Below are 21,426 nucleotides of genomic sequence, written 5' to 3' on the forward strand. Positions count from 1 at the left end.
GCTCCATCTCGTTTCTATCTGCAAGCACTAAAAGGGGGATGTTTTTGTATATCAGGCATCAGTCACACTCAACACAGTCACACTCAATATCAAGCAACAAACAGCCTTTTACAAGAAGTCAGTGAAAGGTCCACAGCAGTAAAGATTACAAAAGGGGAAGTGGTTTGGAAACCCCCCAGAGTTCTTCCACTGACTTCTGGGATAGAATCCCAGCCATAATAACAAGCACTAATAACAGGTGACTAGCCTTGTTGCCAGGAAGATTACTCCGTTTCCGAATTGAAATGGAATTGACTCCAACCCTGGTAAGTGGTATGGTAGTTGTCATGGTGACGGTGGTCAGTCTGTTAGTCACCTGTGGTTTGCTGCAGCTCCAGCAGGGCCTTAATGGTTGAGGTGGCCGACTGGGTCACGTTCCCCGTAGACACGTCCTGGTAGATGATGGTGGGGCCGGATTCCACCGACACTTCATGCTGCTCAGCCCACTCCTGCCCTCTGGAGGAGATGATGTGCACTACGGGCTGGGAGTCTGACCGGTGACAATAACCAAAACAAGTCATATGGAATTGTGCGGATTCCCTTTAGATTCCAGTCGATGTGGGAATTAAATTGGACATGGCATTCAAGTAAAAGGGAATTGAAATAATTATATTATGTGAGTGGAGCCATTTACCATTTGAAAGTGAAGGGAATTGAACTTAGCTGGATTCTTGTGAGAAGAGATACACTTTCATACTACAGATGAGGTAGTCAATAGCTGTGTGAGACTACAATACACAGTTTTAACTTGAGTGTCTTTTTTTGTTCTCGTAGTTAGGCTGCTGGCTATATCATGTACTTCTTGCTGTTATGTGGAGTGCCACAACGTACCGTGACTGCTGCTGATGGAGCCATCGGCGGGCTGAAAGCTGCCCTCGGCGATGCCACCTGACTCATCCTTCAGTGCCCCCTCCTGTGCGTCAGCCACCCTGGACGCCTGCTGCAGTGTTTCGCTCACCAGCTGCCTGGTCTGCTCGCTCAACACTGCAGTCTGGAAGATGGGCTTGGGCTTGATCAGCACCTGGACACGAATCAATGTTTAAAAAACGTTATATTCAATATTACACACCAAGAAGAGCTCAGTGAATGGCACGAGAGAAATAGTTTTTGTTGCTCCATAAAGTACAGCACAGCTGAGACCAATGTCAAGTGTCCTGGTGTTCCTTTTTTACATCATACATATAATTCATGTGCCTATTTAAAGCGGTATGGTCTTGCAATCCTAAAGTTACACTGACCTGATGCATTGGTAATTCAGGACAGAAGTTAAAATATACAGTGCATTCAGAAACCTTCCTTTATTCCACATTGTTACATTACAGCCCTATCCTAAAAATGTATTTTATATATATATATATATACATACACATACATACATACATACATATATATACACACACACACACAATAACCCATAAAGACAAAACAAAAGTTTTTTTTTTTATATATATATTTTTTTATTGTAATTTTACCTCTCTTTTCCTCCCCAATTTTGTGATATCCAATTGGTAGTTATGATCTTGTCTCATCGCTGCAACTCCCCCAACGGGCTCGAGAGATAGAGGCGAAGGTTGAGTCATGCATCCTCCGAAATATGGCCTGCCAAGCCGCGCTACCTCTTAACACCTGCTCGCTTAACCCGGAAACCAGACGCACTAATGTGTCGGAGGAAACACCGTTCAACTGACGACTGCGCCACTCCGCAGGCCAGGAAAATCAGGTTGAGAGATTTTAGCAAATGTGCTAAATAAAAACAGAAACACCTTTAGGTACATAAATATTCAGACCCTTTGCTATGAGACTCGAAATTGAGCTCAGGTGCATCTTGTATCCATTGCTCATGCGTTTCTACAACTTGGAGTCCACCTGTGGTAAATTAAATGTATACATTTGCAAAAATTTCTAAAAACCTGTTTTTGCCTTTTCATCATGTGGTATTTGCATGTAGATTGACGAGGAATTCTTATTTAAAAAAAAAATCAATTTTAAGTTAAGGCTGTTACATAACAAAATGTGGAAAAAGTCAAGGGGTCTGAATACTTTCCGAAAGAACTGTATCCAAGACAAAGAGCTTTTAGTACGAAAAGATCTCGTTCACACTACTCGTTGAGTGGCTGAGACGCTCCGGGGTGAAGTTTCCCCAGAGTACAGACAGCTCTCGGATCAGCTTGCCCAAACCTAAGCATTAGAGGGGTAAAGGCAAAACTGACCCAAGAGCCAGCGTCTAGGGGCAACTTCACCCTACATAGACAGCGTTGGACTGTTACTGACCTGGGTCTTGCCCTGCTGGCCGTACACTATTTTGGTGGGGATGATCTTGGTGGTGGTGTTGGGCTGCACCCCTGAGCCCATGCCTTTCGGCTGGGTCACGATCATCTTGGTGATGGGTCTGGAGGCTGTGATGATGGCTGGCTTGGACCCCGGCACACCCTGCAGGGTCTTTTCGCCCTATGGCACAGAGGTATTCATATTTTGGTTCTGTAACCAATGGCACCCTATTCCCTATATAGTGCACTACTTTAACCAGAGTTTAAGATTAATGTACTAATTGTAAGTCACTATGAATTAAGAGCGTCTGCTAAATGACAACTGAAAACATAAACATGTAAATGCATAATATGGAGCTGAAAGCAATATACTGATCAGACAGAAAGGCTAAACTAGAACTATCAAAAAACTTAAAAATACATTTTGGGGTCAATACATTTGAACACTTCTGAAATAATTACTTAGATTTTATTTAACATAAAAAAATGTCTTAATTAAAATAGTTTCAATTATAATAACAATCATGTTGAACTGACCCCTGCATTCAACAGTGTGGTGACCACATTCTTGCCAGGCAGGCCCTGGATGGTCGTTGCTTTGCCAGTGGCCTTTTGCACCACAATAACATTGGGCTTGGACGTCATAGGAATGGTAGTTATCTTAGTTGTTGTACCTGCAATGGAGGGGGAAAGAACATCTAAAGGTTTGCCAAAACACAACATTTGAAGTCACTATAATTGGACAACTAGATGTTCAGTCAAAATTGGTAACATTAGGGTTGCAAAAGTTTGGTAATTTTGCTAATCTATGTAAACTTTAATAAATGTATACTTGAGTAACTACATAGCCAAAAGTATGTGGACACCCCTTCAAATTAGTGGATTCTGCTATTTCAGCCACACAGCCATGCAATTGCCATAGACAAACAGCGGCAGTAAAATGGCCCGTACTGAATTAGCTCAGTGACTTTCAACGTGGCCCCATCATTGGATGCCACCTTTCCAACAAATTAATTTTGTCAAATTTCTGCCCTGCTAGAGCTGCACCGGTCAACTGTAAGTGCCGTTACTGTGAAGTGGAAACGTCTAGGAGCAACAACGGCTCAGCCGTGAAGTGGCAGGCCACACAAGCTCACAGAACGGGACCGCTAAGTGCTGAAGAGAGTAGTGTGTAAAAAATAGTCTGTCCTCGGTTGCAACACTCACTACCGAGTTCCAAACTGCCTCTAGAAGCAACATCAGCACAATAACTGATTGTCAGGAGCTTGACAAGATGGTTTTCCATGGCCGAGCAGCCGCACACAAGCCTAAGATCACCATGCGTAATGCCAAGCATCGGCCAGAGTGGTGTAAAGTTTGCCTCCATTGGACTCTGGATCAGTGGAAAGGCGTTCTCTGAAGTGATGAATCACACTTCACCATCTGGCACTGCGACAAACTAATCTGGGTTTGAGGTATGCCAAGAGAACGCTACCTGCCCGAATGTGAGGATGAATAATGGTCTGGGGCTGTTTTCATGCAACGGGCTAGACCTGTTCGTTCCAGTGAAGGGAAATCTTAAAGCTACAGCATACAATGACATTCTAGACGATTCTGTGCTTCCAACTTTGTAGCAACAGTTTGGAGAAGTCCCTTTCCTATTTCAGCATGACAATTTAGATTGGTGTGGTAGCACTTTATTGACCTGCAGAGCCCTAACCTCAACCCCTCTGGGATGAATTGGAACGCCGACTGCGAGCCAGGCCAAAATGCCTGACCTCAGTAATGCTCGTGGCTGAATGAAAGCAAGTCCCTGCAGTCATGTTCCAACATCTAGTGGAACGCCTTCCCAGAAGAGTAGAGGCTGTTATAGCAGCAAAGGGGGGGGGGACAACTCCATTTAATGCCCATGATTTTAGAATGAGATGTCCGACAAGCACATGTACACAAACCTATGGCCATGTAGAGTGTGAGAGAGAGATACACTGCTCAAAAAAATAAAAGGGAACATTTAAACAACACAATGTAACTCAAAGTCAATCACACTTCTGTGAAATCAAACTGTCCACTTAGGAAGGAACACTGATTGACAATAAATTTCACATGCTGTTGTGCAAATGGAATAGACAACAGGTAGAAATTATAGGCAATTAGCAAGACACCCCCAATAAAGGAGTGGTTCTGCAGGTGGTGACCACAGACCACTTCTCAGTTCCTATGCTTCCTGGCTGATGTTTTGGTCACTTTTGAATGCTGGCGGTTCTTTCACTCTAGTGGTAGCATGAGACGGAGTCTACAACCCACACAAGTGGCTCAGGTAGTGCAGCTCATCCAGGATGGCACATCAATGCGAGCTGTGGCAAGAAGGTTCTGTCTGTCAGTGTAGTGTCCAGAGCATTGAGGCGCTACCAGGAGACAGGCCAGTACATCAGGAGACCTGGAGGAGGCCGTAGGAGGGCAAAAACCCAGCAGGGCTGCTACCTCCGCCTTTGTGCAAGGAGGAGCAGGAGGAGCACTGCCAGAGCCCTGCAAAATGACCTCCAGCAGGCCACAAATGTGCATGTGTCTGCTCAAACGGTCAGAAACAGACCCCATGAGGGTGGTAGGGGGCCCGACATCCACAGGTGGGGGTTGTGCTTATAGCCTAACACCGTGCAAGACGTTTGGCATTTGCCAGAGAACACCAAGATTGGCAAATTCGCCACTGGCGCCCTGTGCTCTACACAGATGAAAGCAGGTTCACACTGAGCACATGTGACAGACGTGACAGAGTCTGGAGACGCTGTGGAGAACGGTCTGCTGCCTGCAACATCCTCCAGCATGACCGGTTTGGCGGTGGGTCAGTCATGGTGTGGGGTGGCATTTCTTTGGGGGGCCGCACAGCCCTCCATGTGCTCGCTAGAGGTAGCCTGACTGCCATTAGGTACCGAGATGAGATCCTCAGACCCCTTGTGAGACATAAAGCTGGTGCGGTTGGCCCTGGGTTCCTCCTAATGCAAGACAATGCTCAACCTCATGTGGCTGGAGTGTGTCAGCAGTTCCTGCAAGTGGAAGGCATTGATGCTATGGACTGGCCCGCCCGTTCCCCAGACCTGAATCCAATTGAGCACATCTGGGACATCATGTCTCGCTCCATCCACCAACGCCACGTTGCACCACAGACTGTCCAGGAGTTAGCGGATGCTTTAGTCCAGGTCTGGGAGGAGATCCCTCAGGAGACCATCTGCCACCTCATCAGGAGCATGCCCAGGCGTTGTAGGGAGGTCATACAGGCACGTGGAGGCCACACACACTACTGAGCCTCATTTTGACTTGTTTTAAGGACATTACATCAAAGTTGGATCAGCCTGTAGTGTGGTTCTCCACTTTAATTTTGAGTGCGACTCCAAATCCAGACCTCCATGGGTTGATAAATTTGATTTCCATTGATAATTTGTGTGATTTTGTTGCCAGCACATTCAACTATGTAAAGAAAAAAGTATTTAATAAGAATATTGCATTCATTCAGATCTAGGATGTGTTATTTAGTGTTCCCTTTATTTTTACATACACACACACCAGTCAAAAATGTGGATACACCTATTCATTGAAGGGTTTGTTTTTATTTTTACTATTCTACATTGAAGAATAATAGTAAAGACATCAAAACTATGAAATAACACATGGAATCATGTCATAAACCCCCCAAAAAAGGGTTAAAGAAATTGTGACAAGGTAGGGGTGGTATACAGAAGATAGGGCTATTTGGTAAAAGACCAATTCCATATTATGGCAAGAACAGCTCAAATATGCAAAGAAAATGACAGTCCATCATTCCTTTAATTTAAGACATGAAGCTCAGTCAATACAGAACATTTCAAGAACTTTGAAAGTTTCTTCAAGTGCAGTCGCAAAAAACATCAAGCGCTATGGTGAAACTGGCCCTAAGGATGACCGCCACAGGAAAGGAAGACCCAGAGTTACCTCTGCTGCAGAGGATAAGTTCATTAGAGTTATCAGTCTCAGAAATTGCAGCCCAAATAAATGCTTCACAGAGTTCAAGTAACAGACATCTCAGCATCAACTGTTCAGAGGAGACTTCGTGAGTCAGGCCTTCATGGTTGAATCGCTGCAAAGAAACCACTACTAAAGGACACCAATAAGAAGAAGATACTTGCTTGGGTCAAGAAACACGAGCAACAGACATTTGACCGGTGGAAATCTGTCCTTTGGTCTGATGAGTCAAATTTTGATTTTTGGTTCCAACTGCAGTGCCTTTTTAAGATGCAGAGTAGCACATGTGTGGTTCCCACTGTGAAGCATGGAGGTGGTGGTGTGGGGGTGTTTTGCTGGTGACACCGTCTTTGATTTATTTAGAATTCAAGTCACACTTAACCAACATGGATACACCATCCCATCTGGTTTGCGCTTAGTGGGACTATCATTTGTTTTTCAACAGGACAATGACCGAAAACACACCTCCAGGCTGTGTAAGGGCTATTTGACCAAGAAGGAGCGTGATGGAGTGCTGCATCAGATGACCTGGCCTCCACAATCACCCGATCTCAACCCAATTGAGATGGTTTGGGATTACTTGGACCGCAGAGTGAAGGAAAAGCAGCCAACAAGTGCTCAGCATACGTGGGAACTACTTCAAGACTGTTGGAAAAGCATTCCTCGTGAAGCTGGTTGAGAGAATGTCAAGAATGTGCTAAAGTGTCATCAGGGCAAAGGGTGGCTACTTTGAAGAAACTAAAATATATTTTGATTTGTTTAACACTTTTTTGGTTACTACATGATTACATGTGTTATTTCATAGTTTTGATGTCTTAACTATTATTCTACAATGTATAAAATAGTAAAAATAAAGAAAAACCCTGGAATTAATAGGTGTCTAAACTATTGACTGGTACTGTACTTAAGTATCAAAAGTACATGTAATTTCTATAATATATTATTAAGTATGAAAAGTAAAAGTATAAATAATTTCACATTCTTATATTAAGCAAACCAGATGGCACCATTTTCTTAAAAATAAATAAATGAATGAATAGCCAGGGGCACACTCCAACACTCAGGCATCATTTACAAATGAAGCATTTCTGTTTATTTAGTCCGCCACATCAGAGGCAGTAGGGATGACCAGGATGTCATCTTGAGAAGTGTGTGAATTGGACCATTTTCCTGTCCTGCTAATCATTCAAAATATAATTAGTACTTTTGTGTGTGAGGGAAAATGTTTGGAGTAAAAAGTACATTATTTTCTTTAGGAATGTAGTTTAGTAAAAGTAAAAAAAATATAAATAGTAAAGTACAGATACCCCCCAAAAAACACTTTAGTACTTTACACCATTGTATATATTCATGTACATTTTTATATCCGTGTCCATGTCGTCTATGAGTTTCTAGTAGAAGGACAGTATGGTTTCAGAAAAAATAGCCTAATAATAAAAACAAAAGAACAACATTGACAACTCTGTCGCAGCCGGCCGTGACCGGGAGGTCCGTGGGGCGACGCACAATTGGCCTAGCGTCGTCTGGGTTAGGGAGGGTTTGGCCAGTAGGGATATCCTTGTCTCATCGCACACTAGCGACTTCTGTGGCGGGCCGGGCGCAGTGCACACTAACCAGGTGCATGGTGTTTCCTCCGACACATTGGTGCGGCTGGCTTCCAGGTTGGATGCGCGCTGTGTTAAGAAGCAGTGCAGCTTGGTTGGGTTGTGTTTCTTCGTCTCTCCCGAGCCCATACGGGAGTTGTAGAGATGAGATAAGATAGTAACTACTAACAATTGGATACCACGAAATTGGGGAGAAAAGGGGGTAAAATTCACCAAAAAAAAGAAAAAGATTGAAATCTGCAATTTACTCTGCAACGCTTCCAACTATTGACTTATTTCACAACTTCCACTAGTTCAGCCCCAAAGTATTTACAACCAATTTAATCCAGACAGAAACCTTCATATTAAACAGCAACAACACTAAGTTGATAGGTTATAGTGAGGATGTTTGACAGCTTTGTAATTCTATTTTTCACATGAAAAAAACATTTTATTATTAGCAATATATATTTTACATGTTACGTCAATTATTTAAAATCCTTTAAAGTATCCAAAATTCCAGTAGTTAACTGGTAAATGTAAACATCACTGGTAAATACCCCCCCGAAACCCTAGTAACACTACAGAAGTTTCAAACTCACCAGACACAATGTTGCTGCTGATGATCTTGCCGCCTAGTGTGGCTAGAGACTTGGGGACCACCGTGATGATGCTGCCGCTGGTGGTCTTGACGTAGGTGGCACCACTGGTTGACGTCGCCATCCTGGCTCCAATGGAGGGACTCACAGTGGGCCTTGAGTATGTGGCCTGGGTGCCTGCACAAAATCAATGTTTTTCCTCAACTTAAAGAAAATAAAATGACGGGACTTTGCTAAGTATTTCTTCATATCAATATCTAGTTTCATGTCACATGCACAAGTACAGTGAAATGCCTTTCTTGCAAACTCAAAACCCAACAATGCAAGAAATCTATAACAATGTATTACTAGAAAAAAAGCAAACGAGATAAGAAATACACTACGTAAGTAAAATAGAATAAAGGATTAAAACACAGATTATCCAAACCGGTGCAGAGATCTACTGTCCTTGTGTATTATTTACATGTTTGGACGACAGTTGTCTGTTTTGTGAGTTTACTGTTGGTGCATTTACACTGAGGATTTACCTTGGTATTTTACCAAACAGCCTCAGACTTTTGTGTTTCCACCCGCACAGCCTGACTCCTGGGACTCACTGGGCCATGGCCTCAGTGGACCTGCTCTAACCTGGGACCAAGAAAGCCACTGGGGCTTTTCTGGCAGCATTTACATAATGTCTAACTGAACATGGGTTTACACTATCAATGGTTAAGACATCCTCACAAAGCAACTGTTTTGATTATGCAGAGGTTGTTGATTTTGTTCTTCATAAGTCCTCACTGTCAGCCCTAGCTTTGGAAACACTGTTTACCTAGTAAAACATCAGTGTGTATACACTAGTGTAACACTTGTGTTACAGTCAAAAAGCAGTATGTGAGAAGGCACACCTGTGGGCTGGGACACCAACTTGGTGGTCATGATGGCCCCGTTGCTACTGACAACCATGATGGGGGAGGAACTGCTGCTGGACATGCCTACAGAGGAGGGCTTGGGCAGGATCTTACTGGGCTGCATCTGCTGGGTGATGATTTTGACACCTACAGGTACAATTAGACAAATCATTAGTTAAATACATGACTAAGACTTTCTGTACACTTGCATACTCAGGGTAGAGTACTAACACCAGTAGAGTTGGGTATCACGCCCTGTACTCACCTGACTCCTGCTTAATCTGGATGGTGGGTTTGGAGCCGGGGAGAGTGGTAGAAGACTGGGCCTGGCCCATGACGCCGGCCCCCATGGGGGAGCCCTGCTGCAGCTGCTTGGGTGACTGCTGGTGCTGCTTGGGGAACTGGGCCAGAATCTGGGTTGGAGAGCCCACCATGGTCTTAGGAGAGGGGAGCCTGGCGGAGGCCACTTTCATGCCCGTCGACGAGCCACCTGGCACAGGGAGAGGACAAGCAATAGTGGTCAGTTTCAAAGACCAATCAGATACACACAATTCAGTACAATTCCTGTTTCAATAAAATGTTGTATCCATGAAAGGTCTTAGCTAGAACAAGACAATCTTTGTCTAAATTGGGCAAAGGCCGGTAATAAATCCTGAGTAAACAAACTATTTGAAAACACTGCAGGAAGTGGGACATTCAAACCTACCCTGCGCTATTGTCGACATGACCACAGACGGGCTGGAAGAAACCATGGTGGTCACAGCGACTGTGTTTGGGGCTGAGGAGGGACTGGAGCTGGCCGGGATTAACACTGTCTGCTTCTGGTTGGCCGAGGTCAGCATGGAGGTGGACACCAACTTGGACATGGCCGCCGCGTAGTTGTGTGAGTGAGACTTGGACAGGATGTTGGGAACGAAGTTGGAGCTTGGAGAGGTCGTCACAATGATCACCTGACAAAACATACATTATACAGTAAATTCCACAGCCACTTACAATCAAGTTCTTATACACATTCACTTACAATCGAGTTTGCAAACAGTATGCAATCACTTACGATCATTCAAACATATCCATACATTCCTATATTATCTGGCTCACACCTCACTATACTGACTCTTTGCCTATAGAACAAGAGGATTTATACTGAACAATGGTCAGTTCTGTCCTGCTCACCTTCTGTGTGGTGGTGTTAGTGGTCTGGGTGGTGGGTTTTGTAAAGGTGATCTTGACGGGGGACATGTGCGGTGGCAGGGAGTTGGCGATGCTCTGCATGATGTTGCTCATCTTGGGGCTGCCGCTCACCGGCACAGTGATGGTCTTGGACATGGGCGGGGTCACCTTGGCCACTTCCTTCAGCACCACAGGGGAGGAGCTTGAGGAGTTAGTCCGCCTACGCTTACGTGGCTTCTCATCCTCATCCGAGCAGCTCACGCCTGGGGGAGCGAGAGAAACATACAGACGGAGACAAAGAATGCAGCAATACATTGACAGACTTCAGGTTCTGTTTAGTGAGTGTCGCACCGGAGACTCCTTAACCAATGCAAAATTCTTAAATAAACACTTATTTTTCTTTCCAAAGTAAAATAATAAACAAACATAAAATCTCTGTTCTGACACTCACTTTTCACATAGACGGTGCTCCCGCTGGGCAGCACCACCATGTTTGAGGCGGGGCTGGCCGGACGGGGGGATTTCACCATGGCTGCTGCACTGCCGCTGGGCGCCGTGGCACTGGTGGACGTGGTGCTTGTGTAGGAGTAGCAAACAACCACTGCAAACAAATAACAACCATAATTTATATAAAAAGACACTATAAGAAGACATAAGTGATTAATCATTTAATGTCTTCCTCCCTCTTCAGTTGATGTTGCAGGTAGAAAGTTACTCCTAACTACTGACAGGGCCAGATGACGTAAAATAGGGTCTAAGCTACAACATATGCTAATATTTTGAAATGTCTGATTTTACACAATTGACTTAAGGTAAAAATTTAAGTTAAAAAAAATCTAGAAATGATAAAATAGTTTGACAACCCTGTTTGTAAGCTTTTAAATGATATCAAATCTCAATAGTTTATCTTTTCCAGTGATGAATAAATGTATGTCTCATGGTATGGTGGGGGCATGTAAAATAGGTAAAGTTGAGCACTTTCATCTCTTGAATATTTTGGCATTCAGGTTCAAAAAGTCCATTTAAATGGGCAAATACATATGGAAGGTTCAGTTCAAATCAAAAGAGGTGCTGTCAAAAAGTTATTGAATTTAAATGGATTAACCCTCAGGCTAAGATTAGGAGCAAGGTAATGTGATCCGAGATCTGTGGTTAAGAGCAATTTCCACCTTGAGCTGTCTGATCTTACCTTCTTTATTTCCTGTTTCGGCAGGCAGCAGAAGCGAAGCGTTCTGATTGGCTGTGGCGCTGGCCACTGCGTTGGCCGTCACAGTGAAGGCGGTCTGGGGGACCAGTCTGGGCATCAGCGGGACCAGCCGACGCCCCTCGATGGACCACTCTGAGGAGCTGTTGGGACCTGACATGCTTGACAAGACAAATAAACTTTTGATCAAACTTTTGGTTTGATGACAATTGTATTTGTCACGTGAGCCGAATACAACAGGTGTGGACCTTACAGTGAAATGCTTACTTACAGGCTCTAACCAATAGTGCAAAAAAGGTATTAGGTGAACAATAGGTAAGTAAAGAAATAAAAACAACAGTAAAAAGACAGGCTATATACACATCACAATGCAAATAGTCTGGGTAGCCATTTGACAACCTGTTCAGGAATCTTATGGTTTGGGAGTAAAAACTGTTGAGAAGCCTTTTTGTCCTAGACTTGGCACTCCGGTACCTCTTGCCATGCGGTATTAGAGACAACAGCCTATGACTGGGGTCTGACAATTTTTAGGGCCGTCCTCTGACACCGCCTGATGTAGAGGTCCTGGATGGCAGGCAGCTTAGCCCCAGTGATGTACTGGGCCGTATGCACTACCCTCTGTAGTGCCTTGCGGTAAGAGGCTGAGCAATTGCCGTAACAGGCAGTGATGCAACCAGTCAGGGGATGCTCTCGATGTTGCAGCTGTAGAACCTTTTGAGGATCTCAGGATCCATGCCAAATCATTTTAGTTTCCTGAGGGGGAATAGGCTTTGTTGTGCCCTCTTCACGACTGTCTTGGCGTGTTTGGACCATTTTAGTTTGTTGGTGATGTGGACACGGGGAATGGGTGTGTGCTCGGTCCTCCTTTTCCTGTAGTCCACAATCATCTCCTTAGTCTTGGTTACGTTGAGGGATAGGTTGTTATTCTGGCACCACCCAGCCAGGTCTCTGACCTCCCCCCTATAGGCTGTCTCGTCGTTGTCGGTGATCAGGCCTACCACTGTGGTGTGTCATCTGCAAACTTAATGATGGTGTTGGAGTCGTTCCTGGCCATGCAGTCGTGGTAAACAGGGAGTACAGGAGGGGACTGAGCAAGCACCCCTGGGGAGCTCTAGTGTTGAGGATCAGCGTGGCAGATGTGTTGCTACCTACCCTCACCACCTGGGGGTGGCCAGTCAGGAATTCCAGGATCCAGTTGCAGAGGGAGGTGTTTTGTCCCAGGATCCTTAGCTTAGTCATGAGCTTTCAGTGTACTATGGTGTTGAACACTGAGCTGTAGTCAATGAATAGCATTCTCACATAAGTGTTCTTTTTGTCCAGGTGGGAAAGGGCAGTGTGGAGTGAAATAGAGATTGAGTCATCTGTGGATTTGTTTGGGTGGTATGCAAATTGGAGTGGGTCAAGGGTTTCTGGGATAATGGTGTTGATGTGAGCCATTACCAACCTTTCAAAGCACTTCATGACTACAGACTTGAGCGCTACGGGTCTGTAGTCATTTAGGCAGGCTGCCTTCGTGTTCTTGGGCACAGGGACTATGGTGGTCTGCTTGAAACATGTTGGTATTACAAACTCAATCAGGGACATGTTGAAAATTTCAGTGAAGACACCTGCCAGTTGGTCAGCACATGCCCGGAGCACACGTCCTGGTAATCCGTCTGGCCCCGCAGTCTTGTGTATGTTGACCTGTTTAAAGGTCTTGCTCAAGTCGGCTACGGAGAACGTGATCACACAGTCGTCCGGAACAGCTGATGCGCTCATGCATGCCTCAGTGTTGCTTGCCTCGAAACGAGCATAGAAGTGATTTTGCTTGCCTCGTGACACTGGGCAGCTCTCGGCTGTGCTTCCCTTTGTAGTCTGTAATAGTTTGCAAGCGATGCCACAAAAGACGAGCGTCAGAGCCGGTGTAGTATGATTCAATCTTAGCCCTGCATTGACGCTTTGCTTGTTTGATGGTTCGTCGCAGGGAATAGCAGGATTTCTTGTAAACTTCCGGGTTAGAGTCCCGCAACTTGAAAGCGGCGGCTCTACCCTTTAGCTCAGTGCGAATGTTGCCTGTAATCCATGGCTTCTGGTTGGGGTATGTACGTACAGTCACTGTGGGGACGACATCCTCGATGCACTTATTGATAAAGTCAGTGACTGATGGTGTAATCCTCATGGTAAAAATATGATAAATTGAGGGGCTGAAGCGTGTACTAGTATGTAGTAGTTGGTCATAATGTGTATGTAGTTTTAGTACTGACCACCTTAAGAGGGTAACTTGACTTACTGATAGGCAATGGTGGTAAGGCGCTCATCATTGACTGCCCTACGGACCTCTGCACGATGACGCTCTGTTGAAATGCTGTGGGAGACAACCATACAGTATTAGCAAAGAAAGTACGAGCAATTAAGTCACAAGCCAAGTTTGTTTTTATTAAGAAAAGGGTCCCATATTTCATAGGTTCCTCTAGCTATGAGAACCACATACAGTGACTTTGCTGGTTTACCTGAGGACTTTAGTGAGTTCTCCAAGGAGATCCTTCTTATCCTTGGTGAGATCGCCTTGGGCTCGCAAAGCACTGATAACACCGGCATACGCCTCCAGCTCTGTTGAAACAATATGGTTTATCATTAAAAACAACTTTCACTCTGAAATAGCAGTAACATTTGGGGTTCTTTGAAAGTGACAAATCACTTCATGCATAAGGCAAGCCAGAGAGGCCGGATAAGTTCAAAGGCACTTACCAAGTTTACGGAGGATTCTCTTACACTCATCCCTGCCCAAGTCAAGGAGAGTAGGCCACACCACAGGCATGGTGCAGGCCAGCTGCGGTTTCTCCTGCTGAATCATCAACTACATTGACAGTGAGCAGAAGAGAGGACATGTCAAATATGTAATCATCTAGATTATCCATGCACTACAATTACTTTATTTGAAATATGAATAAGTTTCTCCAACTCTTATTGTCAGGGTACCTTTCATGTACAAAATAATGGTAGAAGAAGGTCTAGCACTGTGTACCAATAAGTCATAATATATCAGAATTGGATAATGCAATATGGTTGTCAGTAATAGAAGTTCCATATCTGAATATGGATATTATTAAACCATAATCAAGCATTGCCAGCAGCTTCCAAATCAGGACTGATACAAGCTAGTTAACTAAACTAAGCCACCGGTCTATTGTTATTAGTAAGCATATTCCCTGAGTTGGTACCAATTACGTGTATAAAACCTGGATTACGGATTTTATGTAATGGCCAATGAGAGGCTTTGAAGCCACCTGTCGGCCATATTGGTACTCCTAAGGCGCAGTCCTCCATTATGGAATTCTACAGTACTTCAATCAAATGTTGAGGACAGAATTACATGTATTTAAGTATTTATTTGTTGGAGTGGGGACAGTAACAGTATTCTCTAAAAAAAATTGCTTTAAGGAGTATATTTTTATACATTTTTATGTTCTCAGTTAACATAATTTTGAATGATGCATTAATTAAAAGGTGTCTATAATGGAATATACTTGTCAAAAACAAGTGAATAATAAAAGCATTTCTATAGCTTCCAAAATCTTAATAATAGTAATAATACAAAAATTATTATTCAAATCAAAGTTTGTCACGTGCGCCGAATACAACAGGTGTTGACCTTACAGTGAAATGCTTACTTAAAGGCTCTAACCAATAGTGCAAAAATGGTAATAGGTGAACAATAGGTAAGTAAAGAAATAAAAACAACAGTAAAAAGACAGTGAAAAATAACAGAGCGAGGCTATAAAAGTAGCGAGGCCACATACAGACACCGGGTAGTCGGGCTGATTGAGGTAGTATGTACATATGTCTAAAGTGACTATGCATATATGATAAACAAGAGTAGCAGTAGCGTAAAAGAGGGATTGGCGGGTGGTACACAACGCAGATAGCCTGGATAGCCAATGTGGGGGAGCACTGGTTGGGCGGGCCAAATGAGGTAATATGTACGAGTGTATAGTTAAAGTGACTATGCATATGACAAACAGAAAGTAGCAGCAGTGTAAAAGAGGGATGGGGGGGGGCACACATTGCAAATGGTCCGGGTAGCCATTTGATTACCTGTTCAGGAGTCTTATGGCTTGGGGATAAAAACTGTTGAGAAGCCTTTTTGTCCTAGACTTGGCACTCAGGTACCGCTTGCCATGCGGTAGTACAGAAAACAGTCTATGACTGGGGTCTGACAATTTTTAGGGCCGTCCTCTGACACCGCCTGGTGTAGAGGTCCTGGGTGGCAGGCAGCTTAGCCCCAGTGATGTACTGGGCCGTACGCATTACCCTCTGTAGTGCCTGTAGTGCATTGCGGTCAGAGGCCGAGCAATTGCAGTAACAGGCAGTGATGTTGCAGCTGTAGAACCTTTTGAGGATCTCAGGACCCATGCCAAATCTTTTTAGTTTCCTGAGGGGGAATAGGCTTTGTTGTGCCCTCTTCACAACTGTCTTGGTGTGTTTGGGCCATTTTAATTTGTTGGTGATGTGGACACCATGGAACTTGAAGCTCTCAACTTGCTCCACTACAGCCTCGTCGTTGAGAATGGGGGCGTGCTCGGTTCTCCTTTTCCTGTAGTCCACAATCATCTCCTTAGTCTTGGTTACGTTGAGGGATAGGTTGTTATTCTGGCACCACCCGGCCAGGTTTCTGACCTCCTCCCTATAGGCTGTCTCGTCGTTGATCACATCTGCAAACTTAATGATGGTGTTGGAGTCGTTCCTGGCCATGCAGTCGTGGTTAACAGAGAGTACAGGAGGGGACTGAGCAAGCACCCCTGGGGGGCCCCTGTGTTGAGGATCAGCGTGGCAGATGTGTTGCTACCTACCCTCACCACCTGGGAGAAGCCCGTCAGGAAGTCCAGGATCCAGTTGCAGAGTGTTTAGTCCCAGGATCCTTAGCTTAGTGATGAGCTTTGAAGGTACTATGGTGTTGATCGCTGAGCTGTGGTCAATGAATAGCATTCTCACATAGGTGTTCCTTTTATCCAGGTGGGAAAGGGCAGTGTGGAGTGCATTAGAGATTGCATCTGTGGATCTGTTTGGGCAGTATGCAAATTGGAGTGGGTCTAGGGTTTCTGGGATAATGGTGTTGATGTGAGCCATTACCAGCCTTTCAAAGCCCTTCATGGCTACGGGTCGGTAGTCCTTTAGGCATGTTTCCTTTGTGTTCTTGGGCACAGGGACTGCTTGAAACATGTTGGTATTACAAACTCAATCAGGGACATGTTGAAAATGTCAATGAATACACCTGCCAGTTTGGTCAGTACACGTCCCCGTAGCCTTGTGAATGTTGACCTGTTTAAAGGTCGTACTCACGTCGGCTACGGAGAGAGTGATCACACAGTCGTCCGGAACAGCTGATGCTCTCATGCATGCCTCGGTGTTGCTTGCCTCGAAGCGAGCATAGAAGTGATTTAGCTCGTGTCACTGGGCAGCTTGCGGCTGTGCTTCCCTTTGTAGTCTGTAATAGTTTGCAATCCCTGCCACATAAGACGAGCGTCGGAGCCGGTGTAGTATGATTCAATCTTAGCCCTGTATTGATGCTTTGCCTGTTTGATGGTTCGTCGCAGGGCATTGCAGGGTTTCTTGTAAGCTTCCAGGTTAGAGTCCCGCACCTTGAAAGCGGCAGCTCTATCTCTATCGGCACCTTTATCTCAGTGCGAATGTTGCCTATTATCCATGGCTTCTGGTTGGGGTATGTACGTACGACGTCCTCAATGCACTTATTGATAGAACCAGTGACTTAATTTTACCTTTATTTAACCAGGCAAGTCAGTTAAGAACAAATTCTTATTTTCAATGACGGCCTAGGAACAGTGGGTTAACTGCTTGTTCAGCGGCAGAACGACAGATTTGTACCTTGTCAGCTCAGGTGTTTGAACTCGCAACCTTCCGGTTACTAGTCCAACGCTCCAACCACTAGGCTACCCTGCCGCCCCTGATGTGGTGTACTCCTCAATGCCATCGGAATAATCCCGGAACATGCTCCAGTCTGTGATAGCAAAACAGTCCTGTAGTTTAGCATCTGCTTCATCTGACCACTTTTTTATAGACCGAGTCACTGGTGCTTCCTGCTTTAATTTTTGCTTGTAAGCAGGAATCAGGAGGATAGAGTTGAGCCGGATATACCAAATGGAGGGTGAGGGAGAGCTTTGTACGTGTGTGTGGAGTACAGGTGATCTATAATTTTTTCCCCTCTGGCTGCATATTTAACATGTTGATAGAAATTAGGTAGAACTGATTTAAGTTTACCTGCATTAAAGTCTCCGGCCTCTAGGAGCGCCGCCTCTGGGTGAGTGGTTTCTGGTTTGGTTATTTCCTTATACAGCTGACTGAGTGCGGTCTTAGTGCCAGCATCTGTCTGTGGTGGTAAATAAACAGCCACGAAAAGTATAGCTGAGAACTCTCTAGGCAAGTAGTGGCCTGCAATTTATCACAATATACTCCACTTCAGGCAAACAAAATCTAGAAACTCCCTTAGATTTCGTGCACCTGCTGTTGTTTACAAATATGAAAAGACCGCCCCCCTCGTCTTACCAGAGTGTGCTGTTCTATCTTGCCGGTGCAGCGTATATACACATGTCGCCATTCAGCCACGATTCCGTGAAACATAGGATATTACAGTTTTTGATGTCCCGTTGGTAGGATATTCATGATCGTACCTCGTCTAATTATTATGATTTTTTCCCCCCAACAGAGGAGCACCAAATGGGACACACTTAAGAAGCGATTTTCGTTGCAGGTTAGGAGAGCACTAACCCTTTTCCTAACCTCAGTCTCCTAGCCTGCTGCATAAATTATCCTAACCTGGAATGGAAGTGGCGTGAAAAGAGATTATCGTACCAGAATGGCTGCCCGGTAGCTTCAAAATAGCGCCCCCCTTATACATATTATTGGTTGGTACCTGTTGACATCCTTCAGTAAGAGGCTTATATACTCCAATTCTACAGTCCTAATATCATTGACATGGGAAGAAAACGCATTCAGTTGGGTGACTAAACATTGACACTAGATAGCTAGAAGAAGCCTACGGGTGCCAAATGACTTACTCTGGTTTGCAAAACCAGCGTTAGCCTGCACAACAACATTAGCGAGGTAACGCGTTTACTACTAAATTGAGAGTTGCATGACACTCAAAATACAACATTACAGCAAATACATAAATATTTGTATAATATCTAACACTAAGATAAACTGTTTGCATAGTTCTAGATACTATCAAGCATTTCAAGTTGTGCAAGCATCCCCCTGGGAGTAAGCTAACGACGTTTGATAGGTAGCTATTCAGCTAGCTGGTAGCTTTCCTTCAGCCAACTTACCATGCAGTGTTGCAACGTCGTTATGACAGTCGTGATTGAAAGGATCAGTACATTATTACATATTAATCCAACGGAAGTTGCACACACCAAAATATGAAAAATATGTTTTTCTTTACTAAGGATCCACCTCAGTTCCAAAGACCTTCAATTCCGCCATGATTGAACAACGCCAAAACACTTGGGCCTGAAATAATGCTGTCCAAAAATAAACCTGGATTGGATAGACATGAATTTGAAAAGTTAAGATCTAATATTGATAATTTTGGGATCTTAACCCCCTTATTTTTTCACATATGGAATAATCATGAAAAACGGTTAAAAATAAACCCATACAGGTATACCAAGAAACATAAATCCAAATAGGCGGTTTTTCTAACACTTTTTTAGGACCCAATGACGTCACTGTTGACATTCTTTGTGCACGGGTTTTGGCATTGGTCGTCACTAGTTACCACAGTCACAAGTTATAAATCCCGCCCATTCATACCATTTCTCTCAAATGTCATTTTTAAACAGTGGTTGGGTTGGAGGAAGGGAGATGCTCAACTCGGCGGAAAAATCTGTCTCCCTCCAGCAGTTGGCGTCAAAGTCAATGAGTATCGAATTTGGTCAACAACAAAAATGAATGGCTTATTTGCTATATGAGGTTTATTCGATCAAATAGGAGTTTCGTAATGCTTAAATTGTTACGAGTGTACTAATATAAATGTAACGACCCTGTGTTTATAAGCGCGGATATCGACTCCACAGCAAAAGCTTGCTCGAGCGGCGGACTCGATATCCGCGTTTATAAACACAGGGTCGTTACACTAATCCTTTCAAAGAGCGCGTCCTCGCGCTAGCTTGCGACTCTACGTTTTACAGGAACGCGCTCACCGGTCAAGCACACGCACTGTCGTGGATGCAAGGTCCGATCCCACTTCTGACACCAGTGTATTGAAACACTCTCGAACCCTCGACATTCAGGCCCGAACTCCAGCGCGCTACCGACTGTGCCGCAAAAGCATGCTCGTGCGGCAGAGTCAATATCCGGGTTTATAAACCCAGGGTCGTTAAGTAGGACACGTGACACCCCGGCGACTTTGATAAAAAAAAAAAAAAAACTTTATATCAGAGATGGCTATACATATTCATGCCATGAGGCTAGTAGCATAGCGTCTCTCCGTTGAAATCAAGCAGTTGACGTCAACAACCCTGATTGAAGATTAAAAAATAGCCCGCCATGCTGCTTTGTGGACAACGACTCCCATTGTGAGGAGAGACATGTATATTGTCAGTATATCCATCACAGGAGATTGGTGATAACTGCTTAAAATTAAAGCAGGAAACACCAGTGACGAGATAAATAAAAAAAGTGGTCAGATGAAGCAGATGCTAAACTACAGGACTGTTTTGTTAGCTCAGACTGGAATATGTTCTGGAAATCCTACTATGAGGATTCTGTGTTAGGCACTATAGCCGTTACCATATATGTGATTGAATATTATCTGGGGCCTGTTGCACAAAACTAGGATAAGGGATTAAGCCAGGATATCTTGGTGATCCTGGCTCAATTGATCCGTAATCCGGTTGCACTAAAGATGGATAGGGGGCAGGAGGATATGTTATGGTATAAATTACCATGGAGATTTATTCTGTGGAGCTAGCCTGCTCCAGACCAGGCTAAATTCCAGGATCTATTTAATCTCATCCCTAATGTCAGTCAGCAGTCACCACAAATGGAAACCAATAGTTATTTCACTGCTCACTATACATTGTTATCACATATAACTAGACCCACTGTTATTATTTAAACGTTTGTGATCATTAATTTCAATGATTTTGGATAAAAAATGATTTTTAGATGTTGCTATCATTAGATAATTTACAGTTTCCCATAGACTATAAGGCTATATATAAAATGATAGAATATTAGGGCCACAGAGGGGAAAAACACAAGTCATAATATTGTAACCAGTTGTTTTAAAGGAGGACAGTTGTTAAAATGACAGATGTGGGGCATTTCGTGAAATTGTACTTCAGTATGGTTTCATAAACAAAGACATGCTGATGTGCCAGAATATTAAGTATCACATTGTCATAAGTATCAAAACTGTAAAAACAATATGTAGCTTTTCTGCAGAAAGAACCAGCCTCATAAATTTATGACTTTATCCTTTTTCTTCAGTGTGGCCCTAGTACTCTGTCATATAAACAAATACACATTCCATATGAATATAAAAACACAATGTGTAACATTATGTTCCTTTATTGAATAAGGACAAAACAAAGCAGGTAAACCATCAGCTCCTTTCGAAACTGAAGTCACAGTGACTCTACAAGATGGAAAGCACAGAATCCAAGCATATTATACAAAATGATACATACACATTCAAAGGTC

The 21,426-nt window shown here is 43.9% G+C and overlaps 1 protein-coding gene across 5 annotated transcripts in view; it reads right to left on the reverse strand.

The window, feature by feature from the left end:
* The window catches only part of emsy (EMSY transcriptional repressor, BRCA2 interacting), a 29,819-nt gene extending 9,750 nt beyond the window's left edge, over window positions 1-20,069 (reverse strand). The window contains exons 1-16 of one of the 5 annotated variants that reach the window (XM_024393583.2): window positions 19,534-20,065; window positions 19,047-19,257; window positions 14,452-14,560; window positions 14,214-14,313; window positions 13,994-14,068; window positions 11,710-11,885; window positions 10,972-11,121; window positions 10,524-10,783; window positions 10,057-10,300; window positions 9,616-9,840; window positions 9,348-9,497; window positions 8,464-8,637; window positions 2,844-2,980; window positions 2,311-2,487; window positions 871-1,060; window positions 356-529 (exon numbers count right to left, since the gene is read on the reverse strand). In XM_024393583.2, the coding sequence (XP_024249351.1) occupies window positions 356-529; window positions 871-1,060; window positions 2,311-2,487; window positions 2,844-2,980; window positions 8,464-8,637; window positions 9,348-9,497; window positions 9,616-9,840; window positions 10,057-10,300; window positions 10,524-10,783; window positions 10,972-11,121; window positions 11,710-11,885; window positions 13,994-14,068; window positions 14,214-14,313; window positions 14,452-14,560; window positions 19,047-19,049 (2,344 nt within the window). In that variant the 5' untranslated portion in view covers window positions 19,050-19,257; window positions 19,534-20,065. Of the gene's footprint in view, window positions 1-355; window positions 530-870; window positions 1,061-2,310; window positions 2,488-2,843; window positions 2,981-8,463; window positions 8,638-9,347; window positions 9,498-9,615; window positions 9,841-10,056; window positions 10,301-10,523; window positions 10,784-10,971; window positions 11,122-11,709; window positions 11,886-13,993; window positions 14,069-14,213; window positions 14,314-14,451; window positions 14,561-17,979; window positions 18,046-19,046; window positions 19,507-19,533 lie in introns of those variants that run through there. The other 4 variants (XM_024393585.2, XM_024393584.2, XM_024393582.2 and 1 more) reach the window with 4 other exon arrangements.
* Between the last annotated feature and the right edge of the window lie 1,357 nt (window positions 20,070-21,426).

Source organism: Oncorhynchus tshawytscha, linkage group LG30 (assembly GCF_018296145.1).
Source record: "Oncorhynchus tshawytscha isolate Ot180627B linkage group LG30, Otsh_v2.0, whole genome shotgun sequence".
In the NCBI taxonomy this organism is placed as follows: Eukaryota; Metazoa; Chordata; class Actinopteri; order Salmoniformes; family Salmonidae; genus Oncorhynchus; species Oncorhynchus tshawytscha.